General features: G+C 43.7%; 1 protein-coding gene across 4 annotated transcripts in view; it reads right to left on the bottom strand.

The window, feature by feature from the left end:
- Positions 1-14,016, bottom strand: part of LOC147121525 (syntaxin-binding protein 5) — a 324,726-nt gene that overhangs the window by 172,080 nt on the left and 138,630 nt on the right. For all 4 annotated transcript variants that reach the window (XM_085981855.1, XM_085981856.1, XM_085981857.1 and 1 more), the window contains exon 7: positions 2,064-2,147. In XM_085981855.1, coding sequence (XP_085837981.1) covers positions 2,064-2,147 — 84 coding nt within the window. The remainder of the gene's footprint in view (positions 1-2,063; positions 2,148-14,016) is intronic.

Below are 14,016 nucleotides of genomic sequence, written 5' to 3' on the forward strand. Positions count from 1 at the left end.
CCTATACCAATTTGCCTGTGGCTCCGGTAATAATCCGTGGTTCTGCTTTTTAATTTAGTCCCTAGCTGCTCAAACTCTCTCAGCAGAACCTCTTTCTTTATCCTACCTATATGTCGTTGGCACCTACGTGGACCATGACAACTGGATCCTCCCCCTCCCACTCCAAGTTCTTCTCCAGCCCGGAGGAGATGGCCTTTACCCTGTCACCGGGTAGGCAACATAGCCTTCGGGACTCATGCTCTGGCTGCAGAGAACTGTGTCTATCCCCCTAACTATACTGTCGCCTACTACAACCACCTTCCTTTTTACTCCCCCCACTCGAACGGCTTCCCGTACCACGGTGCCGTGGTCAGTTTGCTCGTCCTCCCCGCAGTCCCCGCACTTGTCTACAAGGGTTGCAAAAACCTCGAATCTATTGGACAAGTGCTGGGACTGAGGCTCCTGCAATATTACCTCCTGGATCCCCGTACCTGCCTCACTCGCAGTCACACCCTCCTGTCCCTGACCACGTGTCAATTCTCAAGTATTTAATCCAAGGGGTGTGGCTGCCTCCTGGAGCAAAAGGTCCAGGTAACTTTCTCCCTCCCTGATGTCTCGCAATGTCTGCAGCTGCGCGGAGATCAGCAGCAGCAGAGAATGGGCTGCTGAAACTGAGCAGTTGCGGTAGGCCAGAAGTGACCAAGAACAGGCCACAGAATTCAAAATATGTTAATAAAAATACTGAAATAGTAATATTCTGATGTATAAAATACTGCTGCTTCAAATGGAAAGTCTCTCTCAAGCGCTGGAGGGGGAATGTTGGTGGCCAGTAACTGGAGGCCCGGCTTAAAAGGGCGGAGAATAAATTCTGGGGAGAAATATTACTTGGAGGGGAAATTAAAGATAAATGGTTAAAATTTAACCAAACTGAACATCTCGCCTGGTTACTCACCTCAACACAGTAATAATTCGCATGGTGGCAATTCAGAATGGAGGAGAGCTTGGAACTACAGACAGACTCAGACCAAATGTTTTTAATAGGGAAGCAAAATACTGTGGATGCTGCCTGACCTGCTGAGTATTTCCAGCATTTTCTGTTTTTAAATCAGGAAATTGCACAGGGGTCTTGTGATGGGGAAAACGTGACGAAGGGCAAAGTGTTGTAAATGGGAAAACCCTATTACAGCACCACCTACATGTGTCGCAGGCAATAACAAATGGGACAGGTGTTGGGACAATTAACATTGAAAAGTTCATAAGGGAAGTTTACAGGCAACAGGACATACCGATTTTAATATATAGATAGATGTGAACACCCACATCCCCCCTTCCAAAACCAGCTTGATCTTTGTGCCTTCAATAATGTGGAGACAACCACCTGACTGTCCATCAGGACTTCTGTAACTGCTCAGGCCTGGACCAAATCCATTTCAATACCAAATGAAACATTTTTAACAATGCACATTTGCCTCCTAAGAAAGAGGTTATTCAAAGTTGAATAGAATTGGAACGGTCTATCTTGATATTTATTGGCCCATTTTCTATTGTAAGACCACATGCGATTACTTGATACGGTTTTTAAGTCACTCATGAAGGGAGCTGCAACTTCAGGGGTCCTGCACTGTTGTCAACTTTGCCGGTCTTTCTTCAACCTTCCCTGAAATCTTGGACAATGTTCAAATGAAGCCAAGTTACCGTCTGATGAAAGGCTCTGCAAACACTAACTGTTACAGGCAAGGACTTCCTACGGTCAATAGGTTCACGGAGTTGAGGTTCAAAACTTCTGCTGTTAAGAATAATTCTTGCGCCTCAAGGCCCAAGAATTAGTAGCAAGAGAAAATACTTCCTCACATGTCCGAGAGGAACACGCCGGTGACTGCTGCCGCAATCACAGAAAAGGTCAATTTGATAGAACAAAAGAAGTCTTCAAATAGAGAGAGACAAGTATAGTTTCCAGACTTACTCGCGGAGAAAATGTAAACTGCTTCCAAGTATCAAAGACAGCAAGGAAAACTATAAATGCTACTCACCACTTATTTAATTCATGTGAATGTATTTGCATTATGTCACAAGCATGTGCTTACCTCATCGTAGCTGTATCTGTACTCTCCCTTCTTTGATTTAAGGTCCCACAATACCAGAGTTCCAGATTCAAAACCAATTAAAAGCTGCAGAGACAGAAAAGGACACAAAATGGGTCAATGTTATAACCATCAAAAGCCCACCGCCAGTGCCTCACTGGGCAAGTCCATCACCAAACAAACTAGGATTGATGCCTGACTCCAGCCACCAGTGCAATTTGAGCGCTATATTTGTCCTCAGTGCCCCTTGGCTAGGGGAGGTTTTAAGCACCTGAGGTTACCATTTGATTACTATGCTGCCAAGTTGAAGTGCAGGTGGTTGGGCATCGGGTGAGGACAGGTTGGGCCCTTGGACTGCCAATGTTCACTGGACAGGCTCACATTTGAAGAATGGCCACTTGGGTGAAGCACCAGGGCTGCCTGCACCTACAGAACGAAGCACCAGTCGGCATCTTCTGAAGGGACCAAACCATGAACATAACATTGAAAGCGGCTCTGTTACTCCCCCTCTCCAACATACAGGTTTCTTTCTTGCTTTCTCTCCAACATATGTGGTTAATACCAAAGGAAGTGAATGGGTAAAGCATCCTGATTTGCAAACAGCATCTTAACTCCCATTCCATTTTAACTCCAACCAAATGAGTGAAACAAATACGGTCACCAATGTTGTGGTATACTAGCACATAACTGCCCTGCTCATGGTGTTACATATTTAAGTAAAATTCTGAATTACATGCATACAGATAATTTGGAAATGAGGGAAGCTGAAATGATGTCCCATGAAGGATACAAAATGAAATTGCGTGGCTTTAATAGATAAGCATGTGCAGGATATAGTTAATATCAGCAATGAAAATAATTTCAGTGATGAGACAAAGGTATGCGCGGTCAAAAATGGATGGTGATCAAACGGAGATAAATTTGGGATGCCCGAGTGGAAGTGGGAATCAGAATTCATCGGCGTAATGCAAGACGGCTTTTTAGCACATCATTAAAGGCCCGACTGAGGAGGAGCCTGGATCTCGCTATTAATCTGGAGTGTGTTCATAATTCAGCAGTGGAAGCTTTGGGGACTAGTGGCTACAACTTGATTCAATGAGACAACCTGGATATGAACAGCAATAAGGGGTGAGGCAACAATTTAGGACTCCTTAAAAAAGGCAATTTTAAATTTAAAGACAATTAACTGAATTCTGGCATAGGATGTCTCAGTTGAGGAAGAATGGACTATAATGTTCAATGTGCAAGATGATTATGCTATAGAAAAACAAAATGTAAAGTACACAAAGAATGCCCTAAATGGGATCAGTTACTTTTAAGTGACTACATGGAGCCAGAAGTGAGATTAATGGGACTGAGGTAAAGAGGTCTCCAGAAATAGCTCAAGAGAGACAGAGAGGTGTGTTAGAGGTGCAAATGTGAATAGCTAAATAAGTTTAGCACAACAATAAAGCAGATTCCAGTAAAACAGCAAATATTAGCTGTGAACATATTAAAAGGGTGAGTAAACCCCATCATTTCCAGTCATGCTCACCCTGTCCATTAGTTGGTGTAACCTCATGCACCACTCTCCTCAACCACTAATGAGGATGACTCCAGGGGAGGGGAAAAACTCTAGGAATTCCCTCCCCAACTCCATGGCAATCAAACAAGGCTCCAGAAGACAGGCTAACCTGCATATACCACTCAAATACCCTCTGTCTTCCTCCCTCAAGAACCTGTCAAACCCCTTCTAAAAAGACCACAGCATATCCATCGAACCTTGGCCTTTGCCTATGTATTCTATAAGCATTTCCTCTAGTCCTACCATTATCCATTTCAAATGTCTTCTCTAAATGTATTGGAGTCAATCCTTTCATAATGTTAAAAACCTTCATTATATTCCTCCAAGCTTTGTTTTTTTTTTACCGTCAATAACCCTAACTCTCCATGCACGTCCTTTTCATGAAGATCTAAATTCAGATGCCATTCTAGCTGCCCTCCGTGCACCCTGTCCAAACCTTCATTGTACATTACCAGATTTGGGGACAAAAACTGTACGCAAGACTCCAATTGTGGATGGACCAAAGCCTCACATAACCCAAGTGTTGTGCTCCTCGTTCGGTACTTTGACCTAGCAATGCTTTTCTTTAGCTACCTCACATTGCTTACAAACATTTAGGGACTGTTCAATGGTAACCCCCATAGCCCATTCCTGCTCAGTTATTTTTAAATGGGTACCCTTGCATGGTCTGGATATGAGTTGCCTGCCCCTCCGAGCACAGCACTTCTCCATATCAGATGCCATATGCCATTAATGAGCCCATTCACTTAACTTAATCTAAATCTGCACACAACCTACCACTCTCCTCTTTATTGCCTGTCCTTGCACACATTCATATAATCTATAGTTTTAATACTAATGTCCACAAAATCATTGATAAAAATCACAAACAGTAAAGGATCCAGCACAGTACCCTGGGAACTGCACTGATCAGCTTCAATCTGAGCACGCCCCATTAGTAGCCACTTTGTTTCAAGCAACTCCCAACCCCCCCCTGCTATTTTATGATTTACACCGTGACATCATTTAAAAAAATTGTTGTTTTAGAAAATATAAGTTTTCCAAAGGAACATAGGAACAGGAGGAGGCCATTCAGCCCCACCGGCCTGCTCCGCCATTCAATTAGATCATGGATGATCTGTACCTCAACCTCATTTACCCGTCTTGCTCCATATCCCTTGATACCCTTACCTAACAAAAAACCATCTATCTCAGTCTTAAAAGCTCCAATTGTCCTAGCATCCACAACCCTTTTGAGGCAGCTCGTTCGAGATTTCTACAACCCTTTGTGTGGAAAAAGTGGTTCCTCATTTCGCTCTTGAATGGCCTAGCTATAATTTTAAGATTACATCCCCTCGCTCTTTATTCTCCCAGCAGAGGAAATAGTTGCTCCATTTCTACCCTATCAAATCCTTTTAACATTTTAAACACCTCGATCAGATCACCCAATCTACTATGTTTAAGGTAATACAAGCCAAGTGTACGCAACCTCTACTCATAATTTAACCCTCTAAGCCCGGTATCATTCTGGTGAATCTGCACTGCACCCCCTCCAAAGCCAATAGATCCTTCCTGACTGTCCAAAACTGAAATCAGTACTCCAGATGGGGTCTGACCAAGGCTTTATACAACTGAAGCATCGCTTCCTCTGCTTTGTATTCCAGCCCCCTTGAGATAAAGGCCAACATTCCATTAGCCTTTTTCATTCATTTTTTTACCTGTGCACTAGCTTTTAGTGATTTGCGTACACGGACACCCAAATCCCTTTGCTCCACAACAGCTCCTCGTCTCTCACCATTAAGAAAATATTCCAATTTGTCTTTCTCAGATCCAAAGTAGAGGACCTCATACTTCCCCATAGTTTTGCCCACTTATTTAGTCTGTCCATGTCCCTGTGTAACTTCTTGCTCCCATCTACACAACTTACTGTGTCTCCTAATTTAGTTTCATCTGCAAACTTGGATATGCAACTCTCTATTCCTTCATCCAAGTCATTGATATATATGGTGAAAAGCTGAGGCCTCGGTACAGATCCCTGGGGGACACCAGTTTTCACATCCCGTCAATCAGAGAACGTTCCCTTAATCCCTACTTTCTGCCTCCTACCTCCCACCCAGTTACTAACTTGTACTGTCTGTAGTCAACCCCCATTTACTAGCATCACAGAGAATCTCCTACTGACCTGTCCTTTTATCTTCTTATACAATATAATTAGCTTCTGGTCAAGAATTGGAAATCTTACAAATTCTCAGTCTAAACTAAGGACAGCAGGAATCAGTTTCAGTCTGAACACAATCCCAACTCTCAAATATCAACTTAATCACTTTGTAGAAACAGAGCCACTCATGCAGATCAACCTCTTATACAAAAGGGGAAAAACACCCTACAATCAAAACCAATCAGCAAATACCCCCCACCTTGTCACAACAGGTTCACTCGCTCACAGACCTCTTTCTACCTGCTCACGTCAATGTAATCACAAGCACCAACAGCACACGCCCGGAAAACCAAACAATCAAATACCACTTTCTCACTCAGTTTCACTCCACAGAAAGGTTGCTCTGCAAGTCCCCTAATTAGAATTCTAAGAAAATTGGGTGAGTAGGGGTGAGATTTAAGAAAATCTATGAGTGCTTTTTTTCCAAGACAGAGCCACAGATTTTTGTTCGGTAAGGGTATCAAGGGATGTGGTGTTAAGGCAAGTAAATGGAGTCGAGGTACAGATCAGCCATAATCTAAATGAATGGTGGAGCAGGTTCGAAGAGCTGAATGACCTACTCCTGCTCCTATGTCCCTATGAGTATTTTCTAGAGCCAACAGAAACATGGCATCCAATTGAGGTTCAAACATTGTGGAGGATTAGGAGGTCAATGTGGCAGAGCTAATGGTCAAGTTAAAAGGATGAATGGGAATCAGGTCTCCTGCATCTGATGGTCCTGGATCCTTGGGTGTTGAGGGAGATTTGTAGGGCATTAGCTTTCATTATGAAAAGGTTGCTGAGGTACCACAAGATTGGAAGCAGGCTTACTACAGAAGTGTGAACTTGGTGCCAGAAACTGCCCTGATTTTGAATGGAAAAAGTCTCCTTTTCCTCTAACGGCTATTACAGGTCCCAAGTGAAATTAGTTAAACCTGTGGATTCCCAGTATAAAGCTGCCCAATGCAAGCGAGTGCTCATAAGCCTGGCCTATATAGAAAATAGCAATCATCACTACTACATACGGCATTAGTAATTGGGACTCATTTACTTTGCCCTTACCTGCAAGAGCACAAAAATGGTTTGAAAATCAGGAATCGGGTGGAAGAAAGAAAAAAAAGAGTGGCTCTCAGAAATACCTACTGTCTGGTTGTTCCAGCACTAGACCAGGTTTACTGTGGGATATGGGAAACTAACTCCCTTTAAGATGTTTTGTGGCTTCATGATGCAACATTTAATGGTGCCCTCAGAGGGTCAGCCCTGCTCTCATACAGAGCAGATCCTGCTCCGTCCCAGAGCATCAGCTCAGTTTTGCCACAGAAAAAGACACACGGTTATATTGCGTCTTTCTCGACCTCAGGACATTCCAAAGTGCGTTACAGCCAATAAAGTACTTAAGTGTAGTCACTGCTGTAATGCAGCAAATAGGGCTAGGTCGCACAAACAGCAATATGATAATTTGTTTTTTATTGTGATGTTGGTTGAGTGATAAATCTTGGCTAGGACACCAGGGAGAACACCGTTGCTCTTCTTCAAACAGTGCTGTGGGATCTTTAACATCCACCCGAGAGGGAAGACGGGGCCTCGGTTTAATGTCTCATCCGAAAAAGATAATAATGATTTGCACTTCCCACAAAGCCTGAGGGGTTGGCCAGTGAAAGTGCAATGTGTGACAGAATGCCATTAAAGAAAAAACCCGACCAGATAGGTATGTTTCCTCCTTTTGCGTGTAGTGTCCTCTACACAACTAACTCCTCTCCCGCCCCCTCCCCCGTCTCTGCACCTGCTTAATCTGTTACATCTCCAGCTTTTTCCAGTTCTGATGAAGGGTCCCAGACCTGAAACGTTAACTCTGTTTCTCTCTCCACGGATGCTGCCTGGCCTGCTGAGTATTTCCAGCGTTTTCTGTTGTTATTTTAACTTACATGGCACCTCAGGATGGGAGGGGCTTTGCGCGAAACAAAAATTCCCACTGCTAGGACTGACCTGCTAAACAAAGAACCTGTCACTCCCACTGCCAGCTAAGTTCAAACAGTAATGTTTGCGAAAGGTATATGGATTACTTCATGCAGCCGCTTTATATACAGCTGGCAGTAACTCAAAATACTTTCAAGATACCACTTGCCAAGCAGCTGTTTAGTGAAAGGCAGACCACATACCACAACCAGAGGAACACATATTAATTGAACCGATGGAAGAATTCAGGAGGACTCATAGCATATTAGATCCGTACAACCATCGCCATGGAACTGTCCTAACTCCAACTTGTGATGGGGAGGATCAAAGGAAGGAATCCATTTGCTGACCTATATGACAATTGATACAACCTTTGGCAGTAAGCCAGACCATGTGCTAAATACATAATTGGTACACCAAAGTAGAAAGCTAATTGATGAGCTAGTGCCAAAAGTGAGCAACAGCACAGCCTAAAAGGATAGCTAAAAGATTGAGGAGAGGTTAAAGGATTTTTTTTTTTTTTTTTTTTTTTTTTTAAATATTGTGTTGTTGGGAGCATGGATGGCTTTGCCACTGGTAATGTTTGTGGCAAGGACCATTGAATTTTGTAAGGAATAATTGAACATTTGAAGTTGAACAAGATAATGAACTGGGGAGACCACAGGGCAGTGGGATTAGTACTGGATTGCTCCAAAGAGCCATCACAAACATGATGGACCAAATGGCCTCCTTCTGTGCTGTAAACGACTACAGTTGTATGTGGCGGCGAGCTCCACTGTACCGTGGGCGCGGGGGCTCCACTGTACCGGGGGTGCGGGTGATTTAATCAAATACCCTGCATGGGCTGGACTCATGTCTGAATTTGTGTCACCAATTTCAGTACACCATCAAATGCCATAGTTTCCTAGTATATCAGTGGTGATTTGATTTTACAGTGTGGAATATATCCCATTAGTCAGAAGTCAGCAATTTAGATCCTTCAATGGTTCATCTGACTTCAGCAACTGAGCCGTTTAGACAAGGTAGCAATGATTTTGCTGATATCAGCTCGGACAGCATTAGAGGAGCTAACATTGGCCTTAATGCACTTGGTTTAGCGAGAGGGCAGAAAAAGAAAATCTGTCAACTAATCTTGCTGTCAGTCGCAAAACCCCCTAAAATTGACCTCAGAAAATATTTATTAGCTTGGATAAAACTGACATGGTTTACATGGTTTTAAGATTTCACTGTATGGAAAATTAAGTGTTTTCCTTAACCATTACAGCTGTATTTTTATATATATTATGCAAACATAAATAAAAAGCACAGCTGTTCAGTAGCCCTACTTGGGTAGTCTTTCCCTTAGCTTGAATCATTTCCTGAAGTAAAAAAATAAAAACTTAATAGCTTTACTTCAGACTTTATATCAAAATGTTCTTAAGTTTAACCTCTAGATTGTATTCAAACCATTTGCAAAACATACACAAAAGAAATACTCTATATGTGAAGTTTGCCCTGAAACAAAAAGACTGGTTTGGAATTCAAATAGAAAAATGAAGAATATATGTGCAACAATTTTGAAGTGGTTTGGGTCATCAGTTTCTCTCTCACAGACAGCCTCTCCAGTTCAAAAACCTCAATATTAATTCTACCTTAATAAAACATTTGGAAATTCATCTATTAGCCTTCAGAAAAAAACAAACTGATACAAACACCTCGATATGAACAGGAGGGCAGGAAGGATGCGGGGGAGCCCGGCAGAGGCCAGGGACGTGGAGGCCCTGTCGATTTTAATGACAGGGCCTCATTTAAATAACACCTCTGACTCCCGTCCGATACCCGGCCAGATTGACTGCCTGAACCGGCAGGCAGTAGAAGAAATTTAGCCGCAGGAGACTGCAGCCGGGGACCCACGGGAACAGACCCTGGTAGTCAGTGGAAGAAGGGCTTTGCAGGAGATCAGGGATTCCAGCGAGATCGGGGGGCGGGCTGGGAAGGCCCAAGCACTCCTGGTCCTCAAGGAGTACTAAAAAGAGCAGATCTCCAATACTTCCCTTGGCCTGTCATCACTTCCCGCCTTAAATCTGCTGCCAGGCAGCCGACAACGCAGGACGCTCCTTGACGTTCAGTTAATTCTACGTCACGGCGGTGATGATGTCATCATGCCGTGACTTTTGAATGCTAACTAGGCCCCCGCGTGCTTTTTGCAGGAACTTCGACAATGGCCTGATTTGGGGCAGTAAAAATTTAAATGGCCGGGAAGTCAGCGGGTTGGATCTGGTGTGAAGGAATAAGCCACATTTCAGAAAAATACACCATCCTATGAAAATTCTGATATTATTAAAAATTGAGAAACTGGGTTTAAAAATCTAAAAAACCTCAGACACAAGCTGTAAACAGAAATACAGGCTTCTGAGATAAAGATCAGTTGTTAACAAAGTTGTAAAAACTACAAGCTTTTGAAATGGGAATGTGTTATTGACCAAGAAACAATGGCCCTATTGAAATAGCAGTTTGGCGCTTCCAAAAGGTCTGGAGTTTGGGAGAAACACAATGGAATGACCCAAGTGTTAAAAACCAACACGTTGAACAGAAACATTAAGAGGGGCATGTGCCTTTGAAAAAATGACATCAAGCAAAAGAAACACCTTCTGGTCAAATAGTTTTTATGTTAAGCTTGAAATATGGAGTCCCGAAGTCTGATATGCAACCAATTGAGATAGCTAGAAATGCATGAAACACCCTGGTTAAAGTGGTTTTAATTTACATATTGTAAATACGATACCTATAGAAGATATGTCTTCAATAGATACACCAAGCAATCCCATAGTTTTTGTATTGAACTTGGAGCAGCTAGGAGTCATGACGTCTGTTAAAACCAGTTAAGCCAATATTAAGAATTGAATGAAAGAATTTTGTGAAAATGGCATCAAACAGAAACCATTGCTGTCATATTGTTATGATAACTATTGAACACCTAAAAGGTAGAGACAGAAGTCTGAGAGTTGGCAGCTGAAATGACAGTAAGAATAGAAAGCATTCAACAAAGGTAATTATCTTATATCAGCAGAAAACTTCAAAGGAGAAACCACGAAAAAAGTATATAAAAATAAGAGTTTTCAAACAAAGTCAGAAGTCGCTGAACAGGTCAAGCGATTCTCTCACTCTTCAGAGGCATCTCTAAGTTTTTAAACTGAGTCTCAGGGATCAAAGAGGTACTTCTAATTTGATTTTGGTGGATGTTCTGGATTTAGAAATAAGAAATGTAGAAATGTAGCGAAGTTAAGATTTGAAAATAAGGGTCTCTGAGAAATAAGAAATGTAAGCTATTTGTTTTTGAACTGTAATGTTGCGATGGACTCACCAGCTGTTAACTACATGTCTGTTCTTTAATAAATTTATATATTTTTAGAACTGTCTCAAATTAGTATTTCTGTATCAAACTCGCAAACTCAAATCTCTGTACATTCTTTGGTGAAGAGTTGCAGAGTTCTGGGGGGTATTCCGGACCCTCATAATATCCGGAAGGTTACAGTCTAGTTAAACTTATTAAAAGTGCTATCTGGAGGACGGTAATATCTTCAGGTCGCTCCTTTCCTTTAGGGAGAGATAGCCTGGACCTTTAGACCCAATTAAGCGTCTTATAGGATTCTGCTATCACTAACTTTAGTTGAAGGTGAACGTCTGGGGAGTATGCCTGATCTGGGGTAGCCCGAAAAGGGCTAGGACTTGTAATTGTCCCTTCACTGGGAGGTAGATTTTTAAAATTTTAAACTCCTTCCCTCACCATTCCCACTAGGTGGGGGAAGGTTAAAATCAGGGCCATACACTCTGATTTAAGATAACTGTGCATCCAGTTAGGTAGGCAGATTCCTGACAGACTTTGGGAAACTGTACACACCGCACCTGCTCAGACTGCAGGACCAGGAGAGCACCGAGGCGGCAGTACAAAAGGAGGAGCGAGGCGAGGCCCGACCAGATCGGACCAGGAGAGCACCGAGGCGGCAGTACAAAAGGAGCAGCGAGGCGAGGCCCGACCAGATCGGACCAGGAGAGCACCGAGGCGGCACTACAAAAGGAGCAGCGAGGCGAGGCTTACTAACTCAGCAGCGGGGAGAGGTGTAAAAAGTAATCAGAGTGTGACGTCACAGGTAAGTGATTGGTTGGTGAGTATTTCTCTTTTTTTAAACTTTAACTCTGTAGTTTATAGTTACTAAGGTCTTTTCTGGTGTAGCAGGGACTGTTGGTAAACCATTCCATAACCTTCGAGTTATCTTTAATTGGTGATAGTGAATTAATTTAAGGGTAAGTCATGCCAGGAGAGCCCAGCCCCGTGTTATGCACCTCTTGCTCTATGTGGGAATTCAGGGACACTGCCAGTGTCCCTGATGACCACTGCCAGTGTCCCTGATGACCACGTGTGCCAGAAATGCATCCAGCTGCGGCTACTAGCAGACCGCATTGCGGCGCTGGAGCTGCGGATGGATGGGCTTTGGAGCATTCACGATGCTGAGAAGGTCGTGGATAACACGTTTAGTGAGTTGGTCACACCGCAGGTAAGGGCTGCACAGGCAGAAGGGAAATGGGTGACCATCAGGGAGAGCAGTAGAGGCAGGCAGGTAGTGCAGGGGACCCCTGTGGCCATCCCCCTCTCAAACAGGTATACCGATTTGGATACTGTTGAGGGGGATGACTTACCAGAGGAAGGCAGCAGCAGCCAACTTCCTGGCACCAGGGGTGCTTCTGCTGCTCAGGAAGGGAGGAAAAAGAGTGGGAGAGCAATAGTGGTAGGGGATTCTATCGTAAGGGGTACCGATAGGCGTTTCTGTGGCCGTAGACGTGACTCCAGGATGGTTTGTTGCCTCCCTGGTGCCAGGGTCAAGGATGTCACTGAATGGCTTCAGGGCATTCTGAAGGGGGAGGGTGAACAGTCAGAGGTCGTGGTTCACATTGGGACCAATGACATGGGTAGGAAGAGGGATGAGGTCCTGCAGCAAGAATTTAGGAAGCTAGGTAGCAGATTAAAGCGCAGGACCTCAAAGGTTGTAATCTCTGGATTACTCCCGGTGCCACGTGCAAGTGAGTATAGGAATAGGAGGATAGAGCAGATGAATGCGTGGCTAAAGAGTTGGTGCAGGAGGGAGGGCTTTAGTTTCCTGGATCACTGGGCCTGCTTCTGGGAAAGGTGGGACTTGTACAAGTCGGACAGGTTGCACCTGAACCAGAGCGGGACAAATATCCTTGCGGGGAGGTTTGCTAGCACTGTTCGGGGGGGGTTTAAACTAAAATGGCAGGGGGTTGGGAACCTGAGCAGGGAGACAGAGGAAAGGGAAACAGGGATAAAAGCAAAAGACAGGAAGGAGAAAAACAAAAGTGGCAGTCAGAGAAATCAACGGTTTAAATCAAACGTGGCCACAGTAAATAATAATTCTAATAGGTCTAAGTGCGTTAAAAAACAAGCCTGAAGGCTTTGTGTCTTAATGCGAGGAGCATTTGTAATAAGGTGGACGAATTGGCTGCGCAAATAGATGTAAACGAATATGATTGGGTTGGGTGTACGGAAACGTGGCTCAAGGATGGCCAAGACTGGGAACTCAACATCCAGGGGTATTTGATATTCAGGAAAGATAGGCAAAAAGGAAAGGGAGGTGGGGTAGCATTACTGGTTAAAGAAGGGATTAATACAATTGTAATGAAGGATATTAGCTCTGATGATGTAGAATCTGTATGGGTAGAATTCAGAAATACTACGGGGAAAAAAACGTTAGTGGGAGTGGTTTATAGACCTCCAAACAGTAAGGCGGAGGTTGGGGATGGCATTAAAAGGGAAATTAAAGAAGCGTGCAATAAGGGCACAGCAGTCATCATGGGTGACTTTAATCTACATATAGATTGGGCCAACCAAATTAGTAACAATACTGTGGAGGAGGAATTCCTGGAGTGTTTACGGGATGGTTTCCTGGACCAATATGTCGAGGAACCAACCAGAGATCAGGCCATCTTAGACTGGGTATTATGTAACATAGAAACAGAAGATAGGAGCAGGAGTAGGCCATTCGAGCCTGCTCCGCCATTCAATGCGATCATGGCTGATCATAAGAACATAAGAAATAGGAGCAGGAGTAGGCCAATTGGCCCCTCGAGCCTGCTCCGCCATTCAATAAGATCATGGCTGATCTGATCCTAACCGCCAATCCACTATGACAGGACTATCTCCTGAATCTAACAGCATTAGACACACGAAAACAGGAGCAGGATCAGGCTACACGGCCCCTGGGCCC

Source organism: Somniosus microcephalus, chromosome 3 (assembly GCF_052327205.1).
Source record: "Somniosus microcephalus isolate GS21.2 chromosome 3, FLI_Smic_1.0, whole genome shotgun sequence".
NCBI lineage: Eukaryota > Metazoa > Chordata > Chondrichthyes > Squaliformes > Somniosidae > Somniosus > Somniosus microcephalus.